The sequence below is a fragment of the Pseudorasbora parva genome, chromosome 2, assembly GCF_024679245.1.
Source record: "Pseudorasbora parva isolate DD20220531a chromosome 2, ASM2467924v1, whole genome shotgun sequence".
Classification (NCBI taxonomy): domain Eukaryota; kingdom Metazoa; phylum Chordata; class Actinopteri; order Cypriniformes; family Gobionidae; genus Pseudorasbora; species Pseudorasbora parva.
This window is the reverse complement of record NC_090173.1, coordinates 3,652,030-3,674,577: the sequence shown is the minus strand read 5'-3', so window position 1 is coordinate 3,674,577 and position 22,548 is coordinate 3,652,030. Positions and strand designations below refer to the sequence as shown.

Below are 22,548 nucleotides of genomic sequence, written 5' to 3'. Positions count from 1 at the left end.
GGGGGTTTCGCTTAGAAGCCTGTCATCTCCGAGACTAGAAAGCGCCCAATGGCAGTGCCAATGCCATGGGCATGCGAGATTTGCATGCGTAACTCCGCCTACCCACATGGGTATATAAGGAAGTAGCTGGCATCATCGCATTATGTTTTAATGCTTCGGAGCCAAGGGTTACATACCTTTCACTCCTACAAGCCTTCTGAGTTAAGTCAGTTCTTCGAGACGATCAGGATCTTCCAGTCGGTGTTGGTGTTCGGCGCGTTCCAGCGGTCACATACTTCCTGCCTGCTGGTCAGACGATTGGTTTCCAGTTGGTGTGTGGTCCCCTGGGCGCTTCGGCATCGACTGCGAGGTTAATCCTCTCACAAAAGAGCTCACACGTGGCACGTCCTTTTCAGGATGTCTCGCCCGTGTGCTTCTGGGTGTGGCCGGTCTCTACACTCTTCTGATGGGCACTCGCACTGTCTGGCATGCTTGGGCTTCCAGCATGCTCAGGCGGCGCTTGTGGATGAGTCATGTTCTCACTGCGGGAACATGGCCATCTCCGTGTTGCGGTCGAGACTCAATGATCTCCGTGCGGCCGCCGGAGTGAGAGTCCCCTCCGTCACCCCCCGATCTGACGTGTCCGCGGCCTCGGTCTCATCCGGTCCGCGGGGCGTCTCTTCGGCTGGTGGCCAGGGTGACCTGAGGGTGATGGTGTGGAATACAGCTCCGACGCTCACGCCTCGGCCCACACCCCCCTCTGTTGCACCGGTACCCGCGAGCGTTGTGATGGAGCCCGCGGCCTCGGTCTCGGCCGGTCCGCGGGTTTCGTTCGGCGCTCCAGAGGAGGATGAGATGTCGGTGACCGCATCGCAAGGTGGGCTAGAGTCCTCCGAGGATGAGGATTCGGCTGTGCTGCCGCCTCCGGGCGCGCCAGCATTGTCCGAGTCGGACCCGGAGTTGACAGCCATGCTTGCCCGGGCTGCCGCAGCGCTCGGTCTGGAGTGGAACCCTCCGCCCCGGCCGGAGCGTTCGCGGTTAGATGATTGGTTTTTGGGTGCGCCACGACAGGACAGCCGTCCTGCCGTGCCCCCAATACCTTTCTTCCCGGAAGTGCATGAGGAGGTTGCGCACTCGTGGAGGGCCCCCGTGTCTTCTCGCGAGCGTTTGGCAACCTCTTCCGCCTTCTCCGCCCTCGATGGGGCGGCGGCTAGAGGGTACACTGGGGTCCCCCCGGTGGAGCGTTCTGTGGCGATGCAACTGTGTCCCCAGAGCGCCTCCTCCTGGCGTGGCGACCCTAAGCACCCCTCCAAGGCCTGTAGATTCACATCTTCAATGGTGTCGAAGACCTACAGAGCTGCGGGGCAGGCTGCCGCTTCGCTGCATGCCATGGCAACCCTCCAGGCCTACCAGGCCAAGTTGCTGTGCGACATGCACGAGGGTGGAGCCGACCCAGGGCTCAGAGATGAGCTGCGTGCCGCGACCGACCTCGCTCTCCGGGCGACGAAGGTTACCGCACGCTCCCTGGGCCGGGTGATGTCCACTTGCGTGGTCCAGGAGAGACATCTATGGCTCAACCTGGCCGATATGCGGGACGCCGAGCGGACTCGTTTCCTCGACGCCCCCATATCCCAGGCTGGGCTATTCGGCGGTGCGGTCGAGAGCTTCGCCCAACAGTTCTCGGCCGCCCAGAAGCAGACTGAGGCTATTAAGCATATACTGCCCCGGCGGCCCGCTGCTGCACCCCAAGCGCCGCCGGCACAGTCGCCTCAGCTGCCTCGCCGCCGAGGGCGGCCTCCTGCGGTCCCCCCCGCTCCCGCGCGGCCACAGCAGCAGCCTTCACCCGGGCCGCGCCGCGGAGCGCGCCGCAAGAAGCCGCCCCAGTCCGCGCCAGCCCCGCGGCCCGCTAAACGCCAGGCCAAGCGGCGCTCCTGACGCGGACAGCTCAGAGATGGGCAGTTCTTTCCAGGAGACGGCAGCAGGGCCGCTCCTTCCCCCGGTGGAGGGCCGGGGGAGAATCTTTCGTTCCGCTGCCGCCCCCCGGGGTGGCAGCACCCTAATGTGGTTAAAGAAAGAACTGACATACCCATCTCTGAGCACACAGAGACCGGTGACGGCAGTGTGCGCCGCCCCCGGGCCACGCCGCTCTCGTCCCTCTCTGTCGCCAGCCCCCTCTCAGAGCAGACCCCAGTGGAACGCGAGTCCTTCCCTGGTCTCCTCTGTCAGGGCGCAGCTGTTACCGCCGCCCCGACACCGGGCCGCTACGCCACCCGAGTCCGGGCCGGTAACGCTGCCTCGCTGCCCCACCGAGGGTACGCCGGTGCTCCGCATGACCCCGTTGGTACACTCCCTGGGAGCGTGGCTACAGCTGCCGGGACTGTCCCGCTGGGTCGCACGGACCATCCGGCTCGGCTACGCGATTCAGTTCGCGCGAGCTCCTCCCCGCTTCCGGGGTGTCCGGTACACCGTGGTGGGGTCCAATGCCCCAGTCATGCGTGCGGAGATCGCAACCCTACTGGCGAAGGGTGCGGTCGAGCTCGTCCCTCCAGCCGAGATGAAGTCCGGCTTCTACAGCCCTTACTTCATTGTACCGAAGAAATCCGGTGGGTTACGACCGATCCTGGACCTTCGCGTCCTGAACCGATCCCTTTACAGGCTTCCGTTCAGGATGTTGACTGCGAAACGCCTTTTCGAATGCGTTCGTCCATGCGATTGGTTTGCAGCGATCGACCTGAAGGACGCGTACTTCCATGTGTCCATCCTTCCGCGACACAGACCGTTCCTACGGTTTGCGTTCGAAGGGCGGGCATATCAGTATGCTGTACTACCATTCGGGCTAGCTCTGTCCCCTCGCGTCTTCACGAAGATTGTCGAGGCAGCCCTTGCGCCTCTCCGGCAGCAAGGGGTTCGCATCCTGAACTATCTCGACGACTGGCTCATACTGGGCCACTCTCGGGACCGGGTGTGCGAACACAGAGACCTGGTTCTCCACCACTTAGCTCGTTTGGGCCTTCGGGTCAACTGGGAGAAGAGCAAACTCTGCCCCGTGCAGAGGATCTCTTTTCTCGGTATGGAGATCGACTCGGTCGCCATGTGCGCGCAGCTTACCGGCTTGCGCGCGCAGTCGCTGCTGACTTGCCTCAGGCAGATAGAGAGCAAGCGTGCGGTTCCACTGAAACTATTTCAGAGGCTCCTGGGGCATATGGCATCTGCAGCCGCGGTAACGCCGCTCGGATTGCTTCATATGAGACCGCTTCAGCACTGGCTTCGCGATCGAGTCCCGAGATGGGCATGGCGGTCTGGCACGCTCCGGGTCCCAGTGACTCAGGCCTGCAGACAGACACTCACCCAGTGGTCGAACCTCAGTTTTCTACGGGCAGGAGTGCCCTTAGAACGAGTTTCCCGGCATGTTGTTGTGTCAACAGATGCGTCCACCACGGGTTGGGGTGCCATGTGCAATGGACATGCAGCCGCCGGCTCTTGGTCAGAGAGCCAGAGCCGCCTGCATATCAATTGCCTCGAGTTGCTGGCAGTACGGTTCGCCCTGCACCGCTTCCGAGCGTTGCTGAAGGGTCAACACGTACTAGTCAGATCGGACAACACGGCCGTAGTAGCGTACATCAACCACCAGGGCGGTCTACGCTCCCGCCGCATGTCTCAACTCGCCCGCCATCTCGTTTTATGGAGTCAGAAGCGCCTGAGGTCCCTTCGTGCTGTCCATATCCCGGGGATCCTGAACCGTGCAGCCGACGAGCTCTCACGGGTTCAGCCAATCCCTGGGGAGTGGAGACTCCATCCCCAGTCGGTCCAGCTGATTTGGGATCAGTTCGGGGACGCACAGGTAGATCTGTTTGCCTCCCACGACTCGTCCCACTGCAGCCTGTACTATTCCCTGACCGAGGGCACGCTCGGCACGGATGCACTGGCGCACAGCTGGCCGCAGGGCCTACGCAAGTATGCGTTTCCCCCAGTGAGCCTTCTTGCACGTGTTCTGTGCAAGGTCAGGGAGGACAAGGAGCAGGTCATTTTGGTCGCCCCGTACTGGCACGGCCGGACCTGGTTCCCAGAACTAGTGCTCCTTGCGACAGCCCCTCCCTGGCCAATTCCTCTGAGACAAGACCTACTCTCTCAGAGACGGGGCACCCTGTGGCACCCGCGTCCCGATCTTTGGAACCTCCACGTGTGGCTCCTGGACGGGACGCGGCAGGTTTGAGTACCCTACCACCTCCGGTGGTGGCTACCATCACTTCCGCTCGGGCCGAGTCCACGAGGCAGGCCTATGCGTTGAAGTGGAACCTCTTCGTCAATTGGTGCTCTTCTCGCCAAGAAGACCCCTGGAAATGCCCGATCGGGTCTGTGCTCTCTTTCCTCCAGGAAGGGTTGGATCGAAGGCTGTCTCCATCCACCCTGAAGGTTTATGTGGCCGCTATCGCCGCCTACCATGACCTCCTGGACGGGAAAACGGTAAGTAAGCACGACCTGGTCATCAGGTTCCTGAGGGGTGCGAGGAGACTACATCCTCCTCGCGCTCCTCTCGTACCCTCTTGGGACCTCTCAGTAGTTCTAAGTGCTCTGCAGAGGGCCCCATTTGAGCCTTTGCGGTCAGTAGATGTTAAGTTCTTGTCTATGAAGACAGCGCTCCTGACCGCACTGGCCTCCATCAAGAGGGTAGGGGACCTGCAGGCATTTTCGGTTGACGAAGCGTGCCTGGAATTCGGGCCGGCCGACTCTCACGTGATCCTGAGACCCCGGCCTGGATATGTGCCCAAGGTTCCCACCACTCCGTTCAGAGACCAGGTGGTGAACCTGCAAGCGCTGCCTTTGGAGGAGGCAGACCCAGCCTTGGCACTGCTCTGTCCAGTACGCGCCCTTCGCGCTTACGTAGACAGGACGCAGTGTTTCAGGACCTCAGACCAGCTCTTTGTCTGTTATGGTGGGAAGCTGAAAGGGAAGGCTCTCTCAAAGCAAAGGCTGTCTCACTGGATAGTGGACACCATTGTTTTGGCTTACCAGCAGCAGGGACGCCCATGTCCCCTTGGGGTCAGGGCCCATTCCACCCGGAGTGTGGCCTCCTCTTGGGCTTTAGCACATGGCGCTCCGCTGACAGACATCTGCAGAGCTGCAGGCTGGGCGACACCAAACACATTCGCCAGGTTTTATAACCTCCGAGTGGAGCCTGTATCCGACTATGTACTCGCCTCTACAAGTGGCCGGTAATGGATTGGCTCAGGTGTCTTCGCTTGCTCGCCATTCCACTCCACGGACTGGATACGTGCGATATTCTTCTCAGGTGAGTTCCCCGAGAGCCCTGAGCTCCTCCAGCACTGATGACGCCGACGCCAGTAAGTCTGCCCTTAGCCCAGACACTCGTGTCCGGCCAGGTGCCCCATGTGCATGGTTCCCCTCCGGCGACCCCCACATGTGTATTTCCACCGTAAGCCTCCCTGAGCGGGTGTATTCCCTTGGCAACCTTGCCACCTCCTGGGGTTAAAAATCCACCTTCGGCTGGTACCCCAGTGATCTTCCGTATGCAGCCCCCCGGGGTCATACGTGTATCCCTAAGTCCTCCCTACGGGTAGGCATCTTGGCGCATATCTCCTCCCGGAATATGCCTCCCAGTGTACCTTGGTATTCCTGCGTTAAGTAGAGGCCTTTGACCGTCCTAACTTGCATCAGGGTTCTCACGCTTGCGCAGGGCACTGGAAGACAGCCGAGTGGCGTTATTGCATTGGGACCCCCATTCGTCAGTCACTGACGTTACGTCGGAGTGACTGAACGAAAGGGAACGTCTCGGTTACGTATGTAACCCTCGTTCCCTGAGGAGGGAACGGAGACGTAACGTCCCGTTGCCACATCCGCTGTACCGCTGGAACGGAGTTCAACTTGGCTCCTCAGCAGGTAAAACATAATGCGATGATGCCAGCTACTTCCTTATATACCCATGTGGGTAGGCGGAGTTACGCATGCAAATCTCGCATGCCCATGGCATTGGCACTGCCATTGGGCGCTTTCTAGTCTCGGAGATGACAGGCTTCTAAGCGAAACCCCCATTCGTCAGTCACTGACGTTACGTCTCCGTTCCCTCCTCAGGGAACGAGGGTTACATACGTAACCGAGACGTTTTCCAGCATATAAAACCCAACACTTTAGACCAGAGAACGCTGGAAAGAAGACCCTCTCCCAGAAAACTGACATATAACATAATTAAAAGAAAATATCTTGACAAAATAACTGGTGTCCGGTTCTGTGAATTAAACTATGAAGGAGACAAAGCCTCATTTGGTTAAGTCTACAGAGAGAATGGTCTACAGGAGATGGGTCTATCTAGCAGGTCAGTCAATTGCTGATGGAAATGTTCAAGATATGACATCAGTTTTAGCCAATCATCATCCTCAGATCAAATTTGATTATTTTACCGCCTCCAACGAGCCACTGCTAAGCCTAAATCTGTATAGGAGCGCCATCCAAACGGGCAAGCACAATCTTTCGTACATTCTTAACCGTTCTCAGTAAATCTATTTCTTGCTCAGAAGCTCAGGACTGCAAGAGATCATCCCCACTAAAGTACAACACGTTTCAGGTTGGCGTAGCACTAGATGCCACGTGTTCATGTAATGCCTTTTTTTGTTTTCCATGTTTCTGACCATGCTTTAACAGTGGAATTGTCCATTTTTGTGAGTGTGGTTATATCACCTGTCAAATGGCTATTTAACAATTACATTCATAAGAATGTAGTACTGAAAGAAAGAGTACTGAAAAAACATACTCAAGTAGAAGTACTGTTACTACAAGAAATGTAGTTCTAGTAGAGTAAAAGTAGCTCTCCTAAATACTGCTCAAAGTAGGAGTAAAAGGTAGGCCTTTTAAAAGTACTCAAGAGTAGTGAGTATTATGCTATGAATGTTAGTCCACCTTTTACCCTGCTAATTAAAAATGTAGCTTAGTCTCTAAAACATTCTGAGTAAAAACACTTTTAGCACTAAAAATACAGCCATGTAATATTTGAGAAATCAACCAATAATCTGGTAATATTTATGACATCCATTCTGTAGAGGTTTTCTTGCGGTTAATTAAAAAAGGTTGCAAAGCATTGTACATTAACACTTTTACGTAAAAAAAATGATAAAAATATCTTTCTTTTCAAAGAAAAGTTTTCTTTTCAAGACGCATTCGTTGTACTGCTTTAATTTCAAGAGAAGTTTTCTCTGTAAAAAAAAAAAATAGAACTCAGTTTTCACTGCTGATTATTTTTGCTTGCAATGAAAAAATAAACATGATTTAGATTGAAATCTGATGTTTTATAAAAGTTATTTGCTATATATATGTACGGTCTACAATTTTAAATCACCATGTGAGAACACATTACATTAAAAGATGCACTTTAAAACACAGAAAGCAGGTTAATGTGTTTACATGTAAAACGAAATCGATGTAAGGGACAAAAATCTAGCGGGGCCGACCGGTTAATGCCTAATGCACTTTGAAGCCTGGCAAAAATCAAGCTAAATGAAGAGTTTCCAGCAGATGGCACCGCAAGCTTGTGCAGCGCTAACAGAATACAGACCATTTGTATGTATTAGGAAATGTAATATTCTTCGGTCAATGTTTAGTCATTTATTAAGGTAATTCAGTCATCATACAGTAACCAGCACTAACTCCCTTTCATAAAGCGTGTGCCTCACTATAGGCTGGTCGCTGTGGTTGATTTGACGAGAGTCACACGCGTGACGCATGGACACACAGGACGGATTATTCGTCTTATCCAGTCATGTTGACAGGAAAAAATAAACATAATGTAGCGACAGCAGGTTTAGGGAAAATAGCGCAGTAAAAGTACCGATACAGCACTTAAAATGTACTCAAGCAAAAGTACTCTGTTTTTAACCTACTTGAAAAAGTACAATTCCTGAGAAAAACAACTTAATTACAGTAACGAGAGTATTTGTATTTTATTACTTTACACCACTGTTTTTAGCCAATCATCATCCTCAGATAAAATCAGATTATTGTATTGCCTCCAACGATCCACTGCTAAGCCCAGGGATGCAAACATGTATGGTCAAAAAAACTCTTACATAGTCTTACATTCTTAAAGGGGGGGTGAAATGCTGTTTCATGCATACTGAGCTTTTTACACTGTTAAAGACTTGGATTCCCATCCTAAACATAGACAAAGTTTCAAAAACTAATGTTGGACGTTTGATGGAGTATTTCTGTGTCAAAAATACTCCTTCCTGTTTCTCACAAGTTTCGGAGAGTTTTTTTCGAGTATGGGTCGGCTTGACATTAATAGAGCGGAAGGTCCTTGTATGGGCCGTACGGGCTCTTCTCCCGGTAGGGTGCGCGCGCGTGACTAGAGTGAGAGAGGAAATGCACGCCCATAAACACTCGCAGTTGCAGATTGCTGATCCAGGTGCCGCGCTCCGCTTTATTCCTATGGGTGACTTCAGCACTTCAGCACAGCATTCCGGGAAGGCAGCGCTGCATTTGACCCGATGTCAACGCAGAAATGACGGGAAGCTTCCCAACATCGCTTCAGCCGCGACGCAAAAGTGGATCTCCACCGTTTACTGCTGTCACAGGACTTCACCAAATCATACCAAAGAAGTGTGTTTTTGACGGAGCGGTCCCAGCGATAAAGGTTGGGTCCAGCTTTGGAAGCAGCCGGTGAGTAAAACTGCTTCAAATGTCTCTGCTGTTGGCTATCGTCGCGTGAGTAAACATCAGTAAACGACACGATCGCGTGCTTCGTCATTCAAATGCGCTAATGGACTCTATTGTTGTTCTCTGTATAACGTTACACTAGTCTGACGTGCAAAACCGTTTCGCTTGCTACTGCTAAGGTTTAGTCACATACAATAGTCCATAAACCGAATCATGTCCTCATAAACTGCGAGTAAACACACACCAAGGCCACTAAATACAGTACATACCACAGAGACGGATGTCCTGCTGTTGCTGTTCAATTTATTTCATCCTCCGAATGATTCTGGATCATTATCTGTGATAGCCATGAGTTTCTCCACGCTTGAGGACGTCACGGCTTTGTTCGCGCTCGTCATTCTTTAGCTCCGCCCACACAATACGCCTCCAGCCGCTCGTTGTTTTCCGGAAAGACTCGGTACAGCCCATATTTCTTTTATAAATATAATAAAACTAAAGACTTTTCGGAGATATGAAGGATGCGATACTACTCTATAGGTACTCAAGATTGACATGAGATTGAACTGAGTGTTTCACCGCCCCTTTAACCGTTCTCAGTAAATCCCTTTCTCGCTCAGGACTGCAAGAGATCATCTCCACTTAAGGAACAAGTGTCCAAGTTTCAGGTTGGCGTAGCATTCCCTCTAGTTGAAAGAAGACCCATTACAATCAGTGATGCTGTCTACACTAGATACGGCGTGTTCATGTAATTCCTTTTTTTGTTTTCCATGTTTCCGTGCATGCATTAACAGTCGAATTGTCAATTTTTTTAAGCTTGGTTAAATCGCCTGTCAAATGGCTATTTAACAATTACATTACGCATTACTGACAGTGTGATTTTCAGTTTGTTACGCCACCCCAAAAATGTTTTAGCACCAGTCATCACTAGTTAAATGTGCAAATAAAGTTGCTTTTCAAACAGTTTGCGGGGTAGATGTAAATGGTTCATAAAAAGAAAAAATAGTGTTTGTTTTAAGTGGGAATGAGATTAATGTGTCAAGCACTACTGCTGCTGCCCATTGGAAGCAATGGTATCTCCTCTGAGCTTTCTCTCTGATGGGATCCCACAGCATCTCTTCCTCTGTTCCCTGTAAGAAACAGAAAGAATCACAGATGATGAGGAGAAAAATGTATGTCATAACTACATGGAGTGGGTTAGTGTTTCTATAAATCTGCAATACACTGATTCAGAAATTCAATCTATTTTAATAATAATTGAAAGCTGCCCTAGAATGATTTGAAACAATATGTTAAATTGTTCTCTGATCTCTACATAGACGGTATGTGGCTTATTTAAGGGCAAAAATTGTTCAGATACAGTTTTACAGGTCCATTTACAACCCTATAAACTGTTCCTAGGATGTAATGCTCTGTTTCTGCCTTATTTGGAAGAGTCATGAATATTAATGCAGAGTTCTGCTCTGATTGGCTGTTTCACTGCACAGCTAACATATCTATACCATCCGTCATGGCAATGATTTTACAATGATAGCTTCTTAACTTTAGCTTCTTAGCTTCTACAGTTTGACAGTAGAGTACTGATTTAAAAGTCGATTTATTTAGCCAAACAAAGTAATGTAGAAGCCACTCAAAATAGTCAGTGTCATGTTTACTACTCACCTGCTGCAAAATAATCATACTTCAGTTCTCAAAAATGTATATTTATTTAACAAATAGACTAAGCCTTTTCAAATGACTATCGTTTCAACTTGGATGGTGGAGAAGGTGACGTTAGCTACAAGAATCGAGTGAGAGATCTGTAAGCAACTAAACAGTAGTAGTAGTAAACATAACGTTAGTTAGCTTCTGAGTTGTGTTAATGATGAAATATAGGCTAATTTAGATTTCACTCCATCAAAAGGCATCGACATACGTATGTTCTGTTGTATTTTATGACACTGGCAAGAAATAATATTAACCTTTGTCATTTGACAAACTGTTTTGTGAGCTACTTGGAGTTTCCAATACTGGCATCTTGCGTTAAATCTAGACAACACAGGGGTTATTATCGTAATATCTTACTAAGAAACTTTCAATTTAATCCAAAATGGGTTCGACAGTCAATAAGTGGATAAAATCACTACTCACTGCTTGCAGGAATACGGTTGGAATTGGCCCTTTCTTCAGTTTTAGACGCTGAGCGAATCCTGCTTTTTTACCCCATTAGAAACACTCTCCATGGTGAAATGGGCCGAGCAAACAACCAACTTTGAATAAAATCTTTGCAGTATCCGATTGTAAATAAACCATGACTGTTGACACTGCTTATCAGTGGGAAGGGTATTAAAAGTCCTCACGTCCCCTGCACAGCCTGGACATGACATTTATCTCCATGATCTGCCGTTTTCGCTATCCTCGAGTGTCGCTTGTTTATCTGCTGAACTCCCGACTGACAATGAACATGGGCTGACATGCAAATGTTGGGGGCGTACATATTAAGGATCTCAGCGATTGCGTCACATGTGGCGTTATGTTGAATATAGCCCGTTTTTGTTTTGTTTTTTTGTGGTGTTTTTCACAAACAAGATTTACATATGAAGGAGGAGGCAATGATGTTTAAGACTCACTGTCTGTGAAGTCTATGTACTCAACTCTTGTTATTTAACTATGCTGGGTTAATTAAATGTTTCATTCTAGGGCACCATTAAGTCTTTTTTATATGGGCTGTTTATATATGTTTGTTTTCTTTTTAATACTGGGGCATGGATGTAGGACTTCTAACAATCATTTTTTATCATTTTTATTACTTGCATATTGTTTTAAACTATTGAAGTTGACAGAGATCTGATCAATAATCACTAGCTTGAGCTACTCACCATGAAGAGTAACTCTGAACCGCTTATACTTGGTCTCTCTGCTGTTGATGATCTTGAGTTTATAAAGTCCACAGTCATTGATCGTGATGTTTGTGATGGTCAGAGATCCAGTCTGATGGTCCAGCTCCAGTCTGTCCCTGAATCTCCCGCTGACACCATCATATGTAGATATCTTATTGTTCTCCATATCAGCTTTCGCTATAAGATTGTCTTCGGGGCCGAACATCCACAGTATCAGAGCATCTCTCTGTAGTTCATGGACATCAGTGTTTAGTTTGGCACAATCTCCCTCCATCACTGACACTTTGTTTTCTTCATTTGTCACAGCACAGAAGGGAAGGAGAGAAAACGTGTGCAAATGAACATCTCAGGTGCACTGAAAGCTCAACATGCTAAGTCATATAACATGAAACACATTTTGATGAAATGAGTGTTCATTCCTGTCTCCTTATTTAAGCCTTGCTTTTAAGAGTTTAGTGGAATTTACATGTTTTACTTTCCCTTTACTTTCAAGAATCTCCATTCTGAAAAATGCATTGAATGTAGTGGGAAAAAGTCAGCATTCCCCATGTTTCTAACACACTACGGGAATATGCTGTATTATACTATAGCAGATTAGTTGCAGTTTGTCTTGGAGGGTGAGTTCATTTCAGAGCTAAATTGTAGTTCTGTTGCTCTAAACAAAACATTAATTTCACTGAAAGACATGACACGTGTGTGTGTGTGTGTGTGTGTGTGTGTGTGTGTGTGTGTGTGTGTGTGTGTGTGTGTGTGTGTGTGTGTGTGTGTGTCTATCTCCCACACACATGAAACAAGTTTCATTCATTCATTCATGTAAAGAGGTGGCCAGGCTGGACCCCGATACTTTTAAGAGATTTTTATTCAAGAGACACAATAGATTTTAAAACTTTGCCGTTTCTCTTTTGTCACCGCGCGGATGATGCGCGTGCAACAGCGAATTGAGCGCTAGGAAAAAAAACGTCAACTAGATAGTGCGAATGTGCACACGCCTATCCGGTCTTTACGCGCTCACTGCCAAAGGAGTACTTTGAAAGGCTCGCGCGCGCATCTGTGGGCGTCTGCGCGAGGCAGAAAGGAACGTAGAAATCCGCGTTCTTCTCAGTTGTTTTCCAATTTGAGCTTGATCCTCAGAAATGCTTGGGAAAATGTAACGTTAGCTTGTGTGGACGCTACCGCACTACTTGATACTACTACACTACTCCGTCTTTCGGATGACAGAGACGTTAAACCGAGGTCCTGACTCTCTGTGGTCATTAAAAATCCCAGGATGTTCTTCGATAAAGAGTAGGGGTGTAACCTCGGCATCCTGGTCAAATTTGCCCATTGGCCTCTGTCCATCATGGCCTCCTAATAATCCCCATATCCTGATTGGCTTCATCACTCTGTCTCCTCTCCACCAATCAGCTGGTGTGTGGTGGGCGTTCTGGCGCAATATGGCTGCCGTCGCATCATCCAGATGGATGCTGCACATTGGTGGTGGTTGAGGAGATTCCCCCCTTCAATGTAAAGCACTTTGAGTGCCTTGAAAAGCGCTATATAAATTGAACGCATTATTATTATTATTATTATTATATTGATCAACAGAAGAGCTTCGCTACTGAAAAGCTATTTGATTGAGAAAACAGCGACGCTACCACCACGCTACTGAAAAATGTAGTTAAGCTAGTAGCGTCACTACTTGTAGCGACGCTACTGCCCAACACTGAATAACTCTGATTGTATTTGTCTGACAGAAGAATGTCATAAACACCTATAATGACCTGAGGGTGAGTAAATCATAGGTTTGGTTTCATTTTTGGCTGAACTAACCCTTTCAGCATTCATTCTCAACATTTAGCAGCAATAGATAAAGGCTTAAAGCAGTTTGGAACTGTTTTTCTTCGCGGAAGCTTGAGCTAATAAAATATTAAATCTCAAGACAATATTTTGTGTCTAATAATTATTTATTTGAGACTAGTAGCCGTGTAATAAGCGGGATAATGTCCACCCAGCCGGTTGTTATCACAGAATAAACCCCTTCAGAGTGACGCTCCGCTTCGCCTCGGGGTCCTGATCACTCTGAAGGGGTTTATTCTGCGATAACAACCGGCTGGGTGGACATTATCCCTTACATAGCAGTTTAGTTGCAGTTTGTTCATTTCAGAGCTATTCATTTTAGTTCTGTAGATCTAAACAAATCATTAATTTCACTGAAAGACATGAGACGCTCACCATCGGCAATAAGCGCAAATCTCTTGCATCTGGACCCTGTGCTGCTGCCACTGATCTGCAGCTTATAAACATCCGAGTGTGTGACGCTGATGTTCCAGATGGTCAGAGATCCGGTCTGATGATCCAGCTGCAGTCGGTCTCTGAATCTCATATCATTACCACGGTACAGAGAGATCTTACTACTGGCTCTGTTGATTTCAGCAATGCACGTGTCATTATCTCCATGTGTCCACAGTATCTTACTGTCCTCCTCTAGCTCGGTAATATCAGTGTTAAGAGTGACGGAGTCTCCCGCTGTCACTTTAAGTGTGTCCACTTCATACAACAGAAAGAGAAATATGATCATAAGAGCGTGCTCAGTTCACTGACTGCTGAATATAAGGGTATTAACATCATCATTTCGTTTAAAGACTTGAGCTACTCACACCACACTGTAACTTTGAACTTCTTATATGAGACTTTATTTCTGCTCCTGATTTGTAGGTGATAATCTTCAGAGTCTGTGCTTTTGGAGTTCAAGATGCTGAGAGATCCAGTCTGACGGTCCATCTGCAGTCTGTCGTTGAATTTCCCATCAGCAACATCATTTAATGAGACCTGATTGGGGTATCCATCACTTTTATCCATGATGGTGTGTTCAGATCCGAACCTCCAGAGCACCCGATCATCCCTCTGTAGTTCACTAACACCAGTGTCTAGAGTGATGTTTTCTCCCTCTGAGAATCTCAGCGAGTCCACTGCAGGATCACCACAAAACATGAAGAAAAGTGAACATGAGAACAAACAAGTGTGAGGTGGTGAAAATCAGACGACCTCTACAAACCACTGCAAACTCTGTTGTGACCACCCTACATTTTTTCACATGAACTCTTTCCCTAACATTGAATCCGTGTTTTCACCGTTATACAGTAGGGGCGCTAGTACACATCTCTTGAACGAGTACAGAATATCCTGATCAAAACAGAAACAAGTGATAGAAGCATTGCTGACGCCCATGTAAAATAACTGCTTAACGTTACTGAATGAAATGTCAAACCCACAAAGAGGAAATGACTGTGAATACAACAAAATATTCTAGGTGCCATGAAAGTTTTAGAAAAATCATTAAAAAGGCTGGAGCTGACTAGCAACTTTTTTTTAAAAACGGCTGATTGGAAAGAGTTAAACTTCCTGTTTCACTCAGAAATGCGTCATCCATGAAATAAGTTGCAAAAGCTATTTCATGACTTTGGAAGAAAGATAACACACCTTCAGTGATTGGCCCCTAATAACATGCATGACAAACATCACTAATTATAAAAGATTGAGCCACTCACCAAAGAGAATAACCTTGAATCTTTTGGATTTGGTCTCTGTGGTGCCGATGAGCTTCAGCTGATAGTCTCCTGAGTGTGTGATTTTGACGTCTCTGATGGTGAGATCTCCAGTCTCACCGTTCATCTGCAGTCGGTCTCTGAATCTCTCGTCATCTCCAAGTGAGATCTCGCTGGTCCTTACAGAAATCTGAGCGATGACAGAGCCTCGAGGTCCAAACCTCCAGAGTATTTTATCATATCTCTGTATTTCGGTTACTCCAGTGTGTAGTGTGACAGAATCTCCCTCTTTCACTTCTCTTGTATTTAGTTCATCTGTTTATTGCACCCAGAGAATGAACAGAATGTTTCTCAGAAATAACAGTTATACAACTGCCAGTACTATCAGTAAAAACACACAACTTTAAGTTTACTTGACTAATAAACCTCAAATGGATTGCTGCTCTAAATTTCAACGTTTCATATTTGTATCGGCCCAAAGCCACATCAACTAAAATTAGAACAGAAATGTGGAAATTGACTTGTAATCTTTTAGTAGATCAAGCAGGAAACCTGACTCTGTGATACTTACCCTTTAGTTGTGAGTACTTGCGGCGATAGTAACACACACCAGCGGTTACAGCTGCGGACACAACTAACAGCACAGAGAAACAAATGAGTGTGGCTAAAGCTCCTGAAGACAGACCTGGTTCTGGAACAGCTAGAGAGAGACAGAAATACTTTAGAGCTGTGCATTCATTTCTTTTAATGTAGGACGTGAAGGCAAAGTTTCGCCTAACCCGAAGCCGAGTGGATTATCCCGCTTTTATTGCACGGCTCTGTGAAATACTTGATTCTGATTGGTCAATCGCGCATTCCAGCGGTATGTTATTTCCAGATAACACCCGCTCATCCGGGTACTGCGAGTTATCTTGACCGGTTCTACTTCTGTGCTTAACGCTGGCGCCATCTTGTGGTTTAAACAGCCGTGGGTTACAATGGAAGACTTCAAGGCAGGTCTCCTTTATAACGTTTTTAATATGGATATTTTTCTTACACAAACGCATCGATTGGAATCAGAAGGCTCTATTAACCCATCGGAGTCGTGTGGAGCACGTTATTTGACGGACAGCTGCATTTTTTATGGACTTCAAAAACAGCTCCAACTACTGCTGGGATTAACGTTAGCCTGGACTTTTTAAATATAACTCTGATTGTATTTGTCTGACAGAAGAATGTCATAAACACCTATAATGACTTGAGGGTGAGTAAATCATAGGCTTGGTTTCATTTTTGGCTGAACTAACCCTTTCAGCATTCATTCTCAACATTTAGCAGCAATAGATAAAGGCTTAAAGCAGGTTGGAACTGTTTTTCTTTGCGGAAGCTTTGCGTAAGAGCTAATAAAATATTTAATCTCAAGACAATATTTTGTGTCTAATTTATTTGAGACTAGTAGCCGTGTAATAAGCGGGATAATGTCCACCCAGCCGGTTGTTATCACAGAATAAACCCCTTCAGAGTGACGCTCCGCTTCGCGTTGGGGTCCTGATCACTCTGAAGGGGTTTATTCTGCGATAACAACCGGCTGGGTGGACATTATTCCTTACATAAACTTAAAGCTGCAGTATTTGACCAGAAGGGTAAAAATGACGATGATTTCTGCTCTCTGTGTTTAATATAGAACGGTGATTCAACTGACTTGTGCATTAAACGGTTTTATTGCACATCTTCCAGCCAATCAGAATCGAGGATTCAGACAGACCAGACCATGGTATAAATCAAATGAAAGTGACTTAATTTGTGAAGCAGTGAAGCTCTAAACTAAGCCTTTTTCTGAGAGAAGGCTACAAGAATTGGAGAAAGGTGGACTCTGGCCTTGCTCAGGAAAGCAGTTTGCGTCTGTATCAAGCCTGGGGGACTTTTCCATCCTTTCAATGGCCCAACAGTTTGCTGTGAAATAACCAAACACTGATTACTGACACTAGCTCACAGTGTTTGAGTGCACACTCTTAATTTATTTTCCCATCTGCAAGTCCTTCAAATGGTGAAGTTTAAACGCCTAAAGTTTAACATTGCTATGCAAATCCTGACAAGCTTTTTCTTTTCACTCATGTTCCAAGGCTGTAACCATCTCTTGAATATACAGTAATATTGTAAAAAATTACAATTTAAAATAATGTTTCTTTTTTACATTTACATTTATGCATTCGGCAGACGCTTTTATCCAAAGCGACTTACATTGCATTCAAGGTACACATTTTTAAAAAAAATTGTAAATTCTTGCTTTCCCTGGGAATTGAACCCATGACCTTGACGTTGCTAGCGCCATATAATATGTAATATAAATGTCTTCTATGATGGTAAAGCATCATTACAGTGTCACATGATCCTTCAGAAATCCTTCTAATATGCTGATTTGACGCTCAAGAAACATTGATTATTATTATCAGTGTTGAGAACAGTTGTGCTGTTTTTTGTGGAAATCATGATACACTACCATTCAATGGTTTGAGGTAGATAATAATAATAATACTTTTAGTCTCCAAGGAAACTTAAATTGATCAAAGGAATTATTACAAAAGATTCAACTTGAAATCTTGGTTTACACAAAAATATTAAGCATGCAAAAATTGTTTTCCACATTGATCAAAATAAGATTTTTAATAATTGAGCACCAATAATAATAATTGTTCATAATAGATGGAATGAGTTCTGAAAGATCATGTGACACTGAAGACTGGAGTAATGATGCTGAAAATACAGCTTTTTAAAAATTAATAAATTACATTTCAAATAGACAATCATTTAAAACAGAAAACAGCTCATTTAAAGAATAATACTATTTTGCAATCAAATATTGTATCAAATAAATACAGCCTTTGTGAGTTAAAGAGACTTGCCTTTGTCAGAAATGAAAGACTTTCTTGTCTCTTCACTCTGGTAGGAGTTTCATTAATCCCACAATTGCAAATGTTCAATTCAAAACGGCCATATTTGAGAAAAGAGTCTAGTAGTTTGGATCACTGGATGTTCCTGTCGATCGTATGACATTTGAATGTTTAAAATGCTTTGCTTCTTACCTCTCTCTTTTTTAGCGTTCAACTGACGCTTCACGCTTGAATGCACACTCTAATTCTGTGACCTTTAAACCCTGCCTACTTTGATTTGATTGGCCATCTCCATCATTTTGACATCCAGTGCGTTTACATGCCTAGACATGCTTATGTTAGATGTTAGACATCTTCATGTTGCATTGTTAGAATTACAAATCATAAAGAAAGGGCTCTGTAAAAAGGATCATTAAAATGTGATCTACTCACTGACAAAAACATTGAATCTCTTGTAGAAGGTCTCTTTAGTGTTGGTGATCTGTAGTTGATAAACTCCTGTGTCTGTGCTTCTGCAGTTTGTGATGGTCAGAGATCCAGTCTGATCATCCAGCCGTAGTCTGTCGTCACTGAATGAGATCTTATGGACTGCAATGTTGATTTCAGCTATGAATGTGTCTGGACTCAGCGCTCCAAACATCCACAGGATCACATCATACTTCTGGATTTCATGAACACCAGTATGGAGAGTGACGGATTCTCCCTCTTCCTTGTTTGTTATCCCGGCAAAAAACACATCTGGAGTGCAAACAGGAGCGGTTTTCAGATTTCACTGCTTGATCACTGAAAGTGCTGCGTGTGTCTCTGGATTTGGTACTCACCGTGGACGGTCACACTGAATGTCTTGAACGAGGTCTCAGTGCTGATGATCTTCAGCTGATAATCTCCAGAGTGTTTGGTCCTTATGTCACTGATGCTGAGGGATCCAGTCTGGTTGTCCAGCTGCAGTCGCTCCCCGAATCTCCCATCTTCAACATCATAAAGTGAAATCGCCAGACTCTTTCCATTGAGTTTAGCGATCATAGAGTTATGAGCTCCATACATCCACATAATCAGATCAACCTTTTGTATATCAGTAAGGTTAGTGTATAAAGTAATGGAATCTCCCTCCAAGACGGACACTTTCTTTGCTTCTGCCGTCACACCAGACACACCTGCGAACAACTCAGAGTTTCATCCTCTATAAGGCTGATGCAACCATGCAGATTATAACAGGTAAAGAATAAAGAACAGACAGATGTCAGGAAAGAGAAATTAAATATCTGTGAATATACATGTATAGGAGCTTGCAGAGAAGACAAACATAAGTCAAAGTAGAGATACATATACAGTGGGTACAGAAAGTATTCAGACCCCCTTACATTTTTTACTCTTTGTTATACTGCAGCCATTTGCTAAAATCATTTAAGTTAATTTTTTGTCTTTCATCAATGTACACTGTTATGAGCAGAGTCATTTATTTATTCATCCCATCCTGTTGTCCTGTGTTTGTCTTGTGATTTTTTTCTCTCTGTGTATGTGCACATGCATGTTTGTATTACAGGTGGGCGTTGGCTTGTGTTAACCTGTTGGAGTCTGCAATTGGTTCTCCCTCTCACCTGATCCAGATATAAGGACCGCCCCTAACACACTGAAGAGGCCATCTTTGTACCATTGTGTCTTGGATCGTTTCGCATCTCTACGTATCGTTTGCTAGAGTGTCGTGCCAGAGAGATTGATTGTGAGTGATTATTAGTTTGTATTTGTGAGTGTGACTATAGTATTTAGATCGTTGTTATTTCCTGTTTACTTGACCTACGTCTGTTTGTCTATCGATTTTGATTTTACTTTGTTTGCTACAACCTCTGTATTTATTATCTGCAAACACTTTTCTATATATCTTTGCCAAATCAAGGGACGTAGGGGGTTTGACGCCATTTTATTTTGTACACATTTTCATATTGTTTTTGGTTAGGGAGGTAGGTAATTTTAAACTGTATTTGGTTTTCTTTATTTTCAAAATTAGGAATTGTAGAGGTAAAACAAAAGGTTTCTTCTGTTTGTTATTTTTGGCCTTGTCTACCCCTGACGCTAAACCCTGTGTAAGAAATAAATATCTGTGCTGTGTTCCAGTTCGTTTTTATCATGCCCTTCATTCGCGAACTTCCCCCCCGTCTCGTTCACTCAGATGTGCGTCATTGCATGAGTGCCCACTACTGGCAGAAACTTTGCAATGGACTGAACTGGAACGCCCTAAGCCCTTGATCACTTGGAATACACTTTGGAGTTGATTTATTTTTTTCCTTTACGAAATTGTTTAATGCAGCATTCTATATGTATATGGATGTGTTTGGGTTGTTTTAAATGTTTTTAAAAATATCATAGAGTTGTTTGTGGTGGGGTAAATTAAACGCGATATGTGGTGACGTCACAATCGCGTTGCATTGTGGTATATGAAGCTGCCTGAAGTGTACATATGAAGTAGACTCGCTCACTCGGCCAAAATCAAGGGAGCAAGGGTCTGTCCATATAAACTTCCCTTGTCCACTTCACGAAGTGGAACGAACTTCAAAATGGCGGCAGGGATTCCCCCAAGGGGAAGTGCTTAGGGAAGTTTGCAAGTGCGTGTCTGAAAGTGGAGTGGAACGCAGCATTGTTTGATTTTATCTCTCTGGTAGTGAGACTCTTTACTTCCTCTTCCTGTTGCTACAGACCCCTAGACGGTCGTAACATACACACAGCACCTCAAAAAAAAAACACTGGATGGATTTTTATCATTATAGGATGGTTGTGTACAGGCACTGCCAACACACATTTCCATTCAATCAGCTTGTAAAAATGCATGTACCCCTTTAAATATGACCCCTTTAAGTTTTTCAATACTCAAAAATCACCTTTTTGTCTTCACTAGTGCCACAACGTAACAAAAGCAAAATGTCGAACTGCAAAACTGTAAGAATGGATTTCTCCTAAGAGTGAAAAAATCTAACCTGCAATTAAACAACAAACCGTACTCATCTGAAGAGGGCATCTACACGGAAAACACAGGACCCACCTGGCCTAATCTTATCTCCCTCAAAACTCATGACTATCACTTCCTTAGGAAGATGTGCTTTTGGGACTATAAAACACAACACTTTTTGTTACGAGTAGGCAGAACAGGACCTGAGCTAAAGGGAAATAGTTCACCCTGCATCCTCTGTTTAGGATTAAAACTGACAAGCCTGTGTCTGTGAACGTGCCATACTGGTCCCTATAAACAGATCATTATCTGAAAGTATGACACACCCAGAATAATCACATATCTAAATTACACCACAACTCAACGTATGATCAGCCGTTAAAACAGAAAAGAGTCTGATTCAATCATTTTTTTTAAATATTTTTTTAAAGGTCAGAATTAAGATTGAAATCTAAAGTGTACATCTAAAGTAAATTAAAGTATTTTTTACAGAAGCGCCAGAGAAGAAATACATGCAGAAATCATACATGCCTTTATATTTCAATAGGGGGAAAAAAATAAATCATTTGCATTTCTTAGGTCTACCAGTGCAGATACAGATACAAAAAGATACAGTCTCTGAAGTCTTATACCTTATGAGCATTTCAAATATTTTAGATATGTATGCAGAAAAACAAGGCAAAATCAGTCAATAAAAATATATAAATAAAGTCAATAAAACGAATTTGTTATATTTAATTTTGCCTTTTAACCAGACTGTGAAACCACTAGCACACAAACTTTCAGTCTTTGAATATATTTTCTAGAATTATTTTATAGACTTATAGCTTTTGAGTGACAGAAATGGTATGTACTCGTGATTTTGCTGTCTCATGCTCACTCGCGGTGTTTAAATGAGCGTGGGATTCGCATGACTGTGTTCATTCATAGTCTACATGTCACTAAAACGAACAGGTTTACAGCTTTAACGTGGAGAGCGCATGCGCAACGCTAGAAATGAAACCAAAAGTGTTCAAGATAAATGTACTTGTAAACTCACTCACCATTTAAAAGTGCCATGAACACCGAGGCTAAAACAATGTTCCTCGTCTCGCGATAGATGTGCGTGAAATCTGCTTTATTAAACATAATCTTGCAGTGGAGGAATCCGATTCGCCCCTCTCGTACCTGAGCCGCACTAATCATAAAAAAATGAAACGTCGTGTGTTTGGATGACGGTATTCTTTTGTTCACACCCATCCAGTGTTACCAGATTTCAGCACAATGGCTCTCCTAAACCCGCCCACTCCAAGAAAAACCGCTCCACTACACCAACCGCAAAAATAATGTGATTGAACATTCCATAAAGATAAAACCAAAATAATATTAATAAAATTATTTAAAAATGAATTTCCCAGACAGGACAAGAGAAATGACATAACGCCAAAAAAAAAAAAAAATACAATGAGAAACATTAAATAAAAATAAAAAATTACTTGAGCAATTACACAAAACATTACAGTAAAGCTTGAAATCATTTTAAAGCAAGAAAAGTTAGGTTTGGAGTCGGACCATTTCATTTTATGAATCTGAAACTATTTTTTATTATTGCCACTCAGATGCATATCTGTTCAGTTTGTTCTTAATTAAACTCTTCACATCAACCCAAAATATGTTTGAATATATGCAATGAAAAAGAAACCTTACAAGAGTAA

General features: G+C 45.0%; 1 protein-coding gene across 1 annotated transcript; it reads right to left on the bottom strand.

The window, feature by feature from the left end:
- Window positions 1-9,678: 9,678 nt before the first annotated feature.
- LOC137089951 (uncharacterized) lies at window positions 9,679-22,139 on the bottom strand. The gene is made up of 9 exons (XM_067453554.1): window positions 21,898-22,139; window positions 18,735-19,067; window positions 18,346-18,651; window positions 15,615-15,743; window positions 15,047-15,358; window positions 14,156-14,467; window positions 13,731-14,045; window positions 11,499-11,810; window positions 9,679-9,770 (listed from the first exon to the last, which is right to left on the bottom strand). The coding sequence occupies exons 1-9, from the start codon at window positions 22,091-22,093 to the stop codon at window positions 9,679-9,681; spliced, it is 2,307 nt and encodes a 768-aa protein (XP_067309655.1). The 5' UTR covers window positions 22,094-22,139.
- Between the last annotated feature and the right edge of the window lie 409 nt (window positions 22,140-22,548).

Bases quoted from the DNA above. Each gene is read 5' to 3' on its own strand.
- LOC137089951 (XM_067453554.1), bottom strand. From the start codon at position 22,093: ATGGGTGTGAACAAAAGAATACCGTCATCCAAACACACGACGTTTCAT. The intron at 19,068-21,897 runs GTGAGTGAGTTT...AGTTGTTCGCAG, and splicing joins GTTCATGGCACTTTTAAATG to GTGTGTCTGGTGTGACGGCA. The intron at 14,468-15,046 runs GTGAGTGGCTCA...GTGATCCTGCAG, and splicing joins ATTCAAGGTTATTCTCTTTG to TGGACTCGCTGAGATTCTCA.